We start from the raw sequence: 6,247 nt of genomic DNA, 5'->3' as shown, positions 1-6,247 counted from the left end.
TCTCTTGACTTTTGCAAACTAAACTTTCTTGTGAAAAATATTTGATATTGATATCATAATACCATTACTAAATTCTACATTAAATTCACAAGGGACATTAACAAATCCTCTTTTTGAATTTCACATTTTCAAATAGTCAATGTTTATTTTTGAATAACATACGCATTAAGCCTAGGAATGCACCAAAAGGTAAAGATTCAATGGAGCTTTGAAAGCCTGGATTATTAAAGGCCTTCTCCATGACAGAAGATAAGGCTATAAGCTCAGCAGTTGTTGTTATGAACATCTCGGCACTTCAAGACCTTGAGAAAGTTGTCAACTTTATGTGTATCCCTGCGCACGCAGCGGCCCAGAGTGTACAAAGCGATGTTACGAGTGTCTTCATCAGACGACTGCAAATCTGACCATCCATACCAGAAACTGTTTTCAATGTCAACAGCTCCAGGCTGAATCTAAACATAGAAATGAGAGGGATTATTTACAAATATCATTAATTGGTAGTAATACTTTCTTGTACATGAATATATATCTCCCAGAAATGAAGTATTGAAAAATTCACTTTTTATTAAACAAATCAATTCGTTCACATAGGAGATAGGCAAAGGAATGTGAAGGCTAAGTGGGCTTACCCTGCTGAGTACGATCTTTAATCCCTCCAGAAGGCCAAGCATTCGTTCCCCCAACTCCTTGGTTCTTGAGATCATCACATCAGGTGCACCCTGAAGCCCAGCCACTACAGTTGCCATGTGCTTCACAGGATCTTCCCAGGCTTGTAGAATACTGATGGTCACTTTCAGAAGGTCTTCCGACTAAATGATCATGAAGAGGATTTCAGGGTTAACACATGTGGTGACTGACTGAAGGTCATGAGCTTGAGTATTGAATTATTATTAATAGGAGTATAGAAACCCTTCTTAGCATGTGATGTGTATTCTAGAAATAACATTCTATCAGAGAATTGCAATTTTTTCCATTGGAATTGATTTTCCTTAGCAATGATTTCTGAGAAATGTGAAACTGATCACGTTTTGTTTTCACTGTGAGTTCTACCAACTGAAGTCCAGGTGAACCTCAATTCTTTATGGTCTTATTAATACCACATAATAGAGAACTTTTCGAGGGATTAAATGAATCCATGACAACGGACTGCTTTTGGGGGCTTCACTATAAGAAGATCTGAGGAAATGTTGATCACTTCCTGTACCTTTTCATCCTTCAATTGCCAATATTATACTCACATTTTGTTTATGAGAGAAGTTTGTATATGTTACTAGCTCTGGTAATGAATATGAAGAAGAAATACACTACATGTGTAAGAGGTGGACACATAATAAATTTTGTGTAAATCATATTCAGAAGTTTTAAGACAAAGATTAGAATCAACTGTGAATTTCAAACTCATATTAAAGCTTACTAGATAATATTAAGGATAACTCCACAGACAATATGTTTTTAAAAAATGATGCTCCAGGTGATCAATTTGTTAAGCTGCTAGAGAGAAATTATCAACTATATGATGTCATTGTCTATTTGTTGCTTCTTTTTCCCTTCTCTAGACTCCGAGATTCTCACATGTGCTATGGCCTCAGTAATCACACACAGCGGACCTACCTTGTATATTACATCACTTGTTTGGGTCACAATCTGGGAGGAAACCTACTTTTGTTTGGTGGACTTGTTCTCTGTTTTCTGGAGTAGGGATAGCAGCAGTGTGGCATGCGCTTATCATCTGGCCCTGTTTCCAAACACTCCTACCAAACATCATATTCTGGAAGAAATTGAAAGGTCTTATTTCTTAGCGTTAAACATTGAACAAATACATTTATAACCACATCAGTAACAGATTTTATAGATGCAAATGTCTTAGCAAATAATAAATACATAGAAATTGAAACAGAGAAATTAAAAGAAGAGTGCCTACATTTTCTGTCCATGGGAGAATCAATCTAATATTTTACCCACCAATATTCTTCCTCTCTTTCTTATTCTATTGTCATTTTGCTCTTCCTAAATGGTATTGTTTAAAAAGAGCACTGAGTAACACACATACTGTAAAACACCAAACGTTAAGCATCACTTTTTCTATTTATGGAGACAAGTGTCATACAAGAGCACATGTGTGTTCATAATTATGTTACAATTGACACCCAGTAGTCCATTTCCTTTAAACAAATATTGTAATATAAGTATTTACTTTAAGCATCCATTTAAGTTATAAAGGTAGTATGCAATTATATTGATGGTGCCAACAGGAATCATAAAATCTAGACATATTCTTAAGAAATATTTATTAGTGAGTGAATGAAGAATTAAAATACATCTATTTGTATATATATTAGTCAATTGAAGATTTTATTTACTTAAGGAATTTATTATCAATAGTGTATTTTTAATACTAGTAATCATTAAATTTGTAAAAGTTTAATTAATGTCTAGGAATATTGTACATTTAAGAAACTATGGATATGGATTTTAGAATGAAAGAAATGCTCGTGAGTGAAAATCACAAGGGTGAGGTATATTCATCATAATTCTGAAAATATATGCTCCATATTCCAGTCTAGCACTGAATTCATTTTTTTTCCACTATTGACTTGCCCTAGTCAAATCTAACATATTCATTTTTTGAAAACCAGCCTGTACTTTGCTCTGAGACTCTCATCCCTGGAAGTTGGAAAACAACTATTTTTTATTGATTTTTATTGAGCTGTATGTACATTTTTCTGGTTCCCCTCCCTGCCTCTCCCCTCCCCTTCAACCCTCCAAAGTTCCCATGCTTCCAATTTACTCAGGAGATCTTGTCTTTTTCTACTTCCCATGTAGATTAGATATGTAAGTCTCTCTTAGTGCCCTCATTGTTGTCTAAACTCTCTGGGATTGTGATTTGTAGGCTTGTTTTCTTTGCTTCATGTTTAAAAACAGCGTATGAGTGAGTACATGTGATAACTGTCTTTCTGTGTCTGGGTTACCTCACTCAAAATGATGTTTTCTAGCTCCACCCATTTTCTTGCAAAATTCAAGATGTTGTTATTTTTCTCTGCTGTGTAGTGCTCCATTGTGTAAATGCACCAGATTTTCCTTATCAATTCTTTGGTCAAGAGGTATTTAGAAAAACAATTCTAAGTGTGTGGGGTGTTCTCACTAGCTATTTCTTTCTGTTTAACATGGTTTCCTGTAGTTTAGTTCAATTCTACTCACACAATTAATTACAAAACAATTCTCCTATGCCAGATATCTAAAGAATGCAATGTGAAAGTACCCGTGAAGGTAGGAGCCCTTCACAAAAGACAGGAGTTCAAAGGGATCCATGTATTTTGTACTTTATATCTAATGAAGTTTCTTGAAAAAAATTGTTAAAAATTGCACAGTTACTACATCTTTTACAAATTTAAGTTTTCATGAATCATCCAATTGTCTCTTGCTCATGTTTTATGTCAACTGAAATTTTTAATCTTTTAATATTAAAATTTTTAATGAAATATTTACTATTTCACCATTACATATATAGTGTTTAAAACGTGATTCATAATAGGTTACTCTTTCATTAGTTGAGTGTTCTGATTGTCCCTTCAGAGAAGATCCAGTACTTACAAAGTCAGTGAAGACTTTTGAGGCCAGATCGTGGGTGTAGTGAGATAGTTCAACCACTCGTTGGTATAGGTTTCCAGTGGACAAACGGGAACTTGGTGAGGAGGACACATGCTCCCAAAGGAGCAGATTTGACGTTGTCAGCAGAAGGAGTGTCCCAGCTAGAAAAAGAAATGAAAATGAGATGATCCTCTCAATGGAGAACATATTAGTGACACCGTATAGACTGCACAGTTTGTTCTGAGGTCTCTGTGCTACAATACTTGGGTTTATATACATGACATCTGGGATAAGTAGTCCAAAGTGGAAACACAGGTGAACAGTAATGCTTCCCAAAGCCACAGATTGTGAGGTAGGAGAATCACCTTGGCTTTTGCTTGCCCCCATAGAATTTCTAAAATTTGCAAACATTTTGAGATAAAATTAGTTTTGAGACAGAGATTTTAAGCCGTTTTTTTTTTTCTAATATTTTTAAGGTTTGGTAATTTGTGTTAATTTTCCATCTCATTGAAGTTAATTTTCATGCAAATATCTCTTGAATATTAAGATTTCTTTTTAAAACAAATGTGCTTTTCTCTTCACCATTTATTTGCATGTAACAAATTGGTAAAGTCACAAACCTACTCTCTTTGTTTAAATGATGTGCCAAAATCTGACTGTTCCTCAGGTGGACTTTTTTGAGGAGAAAAACATCCAAACCCTGACAACCCATAATTTACTTTCTCCTTCTGTGACTGACCCAAGTATGTCATTGAGCTTATATTTTCAAAAAAGTCCAACTTCTCAATTTCAGCTATTTTGTCATTTTTGTACTATTTTTTTTTTTTTGTTTTGGAAAGTGTGCTGTGCAGTGGATGATTGGTAAAAGTGCCCATCAGAAGCCACTAACACTCTTTACTGTTATTGCTATGTCAAGAAAATAAGAATAAACTAAGTTAAAGTGATATATAAGAATAAGCTTGGCATATGCTTTTACAGAAGAATTCCCCAAGAGAACCATTGATCTCCAGGTTAATTCAGCAACTAGTTTTACAAATTAATTTTCAGCACATTGTTGACCTGATGCCAGGTGAGTAATAAAATGCATCAGTTTCCCAAATATTACAACACCAATAACTCCAAAGAATGTATTCTACCAGAACCCATTTTCACAAAATAATACACTAATAGAGTAGAGAAACATTAAAGAATTACTACTTACAGAAGGACAGTTGAGCCAGTGACAGCTGCATCTCTGAGATCGGCTGCAGTGTAGACCACAGCACAAGAGAGCTTCTGCACCTGAATGCTGTCTTCTCGCAATTCACCTCCTCTTATATATACTAACAGAATCTCCCTACTTATGACCATTTAAGTCTAAGTGCAGAAGGAAGCAGTGTCTTTTGACTAGGTAAAAGTTTCAAGATTCTATTCACGTAAGAAGTATTGAAATCATCCTTACTCTTGCCACAATTCTGTCTCTGTATGTATTGTTTTTGCTTTTGGCCAAAATGTTCAGGGTTCAAATTATTTTGGAAATCACAAATGTCATCTCAGTTCATTTATGACGCAGAGTCATGTCATGGAGGAAAATATACTTATTTCCTCTTATTTTTCTCTAGATCAGAGTTATATATTCTTTCTGTCATGCCATCTATTAAGTTCCACAAAATTTTCAGGTGGTGACAAATGCCCTCCCTCAGTTATCTTTGAAGTTTTGGGCCAGCATGCCCTAGAAACAGTTAATTATTCCCAACATTTTATTAAAACATGAATTTATTGATGTATCCTCGAAACTCAAACGACTTTCTTCTCACAGAGTAGATACTTCCTCAGTGTTAAGTAAGCAGAAACACAAATGTTCAAAGGGCACTTTTAATGCTTTCAGTTAACTTGAAAGTATTGGTGGGATGCTTAGCTAATATGATTGGTACTTTCTACTTAATCTTTAATTTTATTCTGCTTCCTTTTCTCGTGGTTTTAAAATAACAAGCCATGAAGAGGATAGCATTATATCATGAAAAGTTTGCATACAGTGAGTGACCAGCTTCAGGACAATGTATAATGCTCTTGATGTTGAGAATTATAAGTGCCCAGAAGTGTTGTATCAAGGTACAATAGAGGAAGAAGAAATCTCATGTCTTAACAAGAATGGAGAATTGGAGCAGATTAACTTAGCCGGGGTGAGAAACTGTACTATGTTTTGCTATCCATACTCAGTTGCCTGAGACCTCTTATTTGTACTGCCATCTGGTATAGCACTGATAAAATAGAATTAGTTGAAGTGTCACATGCAGATCATTAAGGTAGTTAGTAAAACCCATGGCCATTTCTGTTCTGCTACACTTATTGCCCCAATAACTACCTTATGGATTCTGATAGGTACTAGCTGGTTTTGGTAGGAACAGGCTCTTTATTGTCCAAGATTTCAGCTCAAATTGACCAAGGATGAATCAGCAATTTCAACTTACCATGTTCCCATTTTTCCCAGTAAGACAAGTCCCACTTACAGTTCAAATTCAAGGTTATCTCTCAACATATGATGTCAGTGTATCTCATTCACCTTTAGTGTACTGACGTCAAAGGGGAAAGTGCACAGAGATGCAGAACTACTCTGGAATAGCTTTTTTAGTCTCAACACAAATCCCTTATGATTTGCCTTCCAATGACTCCTTTTATG

At 35.1% G+C, this 6,247-nt stretch overlaps 1 protein-coding gene across 1 annotated transcript; it reads right to left on the bottom strand.

Annotated features, from left to right (window-relative positions):
* Nucleotides 1–263: 263 nt before the first annotated feature.
* Nucleotides 264–4,820, bottom strand: LOC101987973 (prolactin-3B1-like). The gene is made up of 5 exons (XM_005354990.1): nt 4,790–4,820; nt 3,592–3,749; nt 1,661–1,768; nt 630–809; nt 264–452 (listed from the first exon to the last, which is right to left on the bottom strand). Exons 1-5 carry the CDS (start codon nt 4,818–4,820, stop codon nt 264–266), a joined length of 666 nt encoding a protein of 221 aa, XP_005355047.1.
* Between the last annotated feature and the right edge of the window lie 1,427 nt (nt 4,821–6,247).

This window comes from Microtus ochrogaster, chromosome 16, assembly GCF_000317375.1.
Source record: "Microtus ochrogaster isolate Prairie Vole_2 chromosome 16, MicOch1.0, whole genome shotgun sequence".
NCBI lineage: Eukaryota > Metazoa > Chordata > Mammalia > Rodentia > Cricetidae > Microtus > Microtus ochrogaster.
The sequence above is the reverse complement of the archived record's forward strand: the minus strand, read 5'-3'. Positions and strand labels throughout refer to the sequence as shown.

What these genes read in the sequence shown, in the direction of transcription:
- LOC101987973 (XM_005354990.1), bottom strand. Translation starts at nt 4,820, where the DNA reads ATGCAGCTGTCACTGGCTCAACTGTCCTTCT. An exon ending in CAAAAGTCTTCACTGACTTT is followed by an intron (nt 1,769 to 3,591) that starts GTAAGTACTGGA and finishes AATTTCTTCCAG; the next exon opens with AATATGATGTTTGGTAGGAG. An exon ending in TAAAGATCGTACTCAGCAGG is followed by an intron (nt 453 to 629) that starts GTAAGCCCACTT and finishes TTCTATGTTTAG; the next exon opens with ATTCAGCCTGGAGCTGTTGA.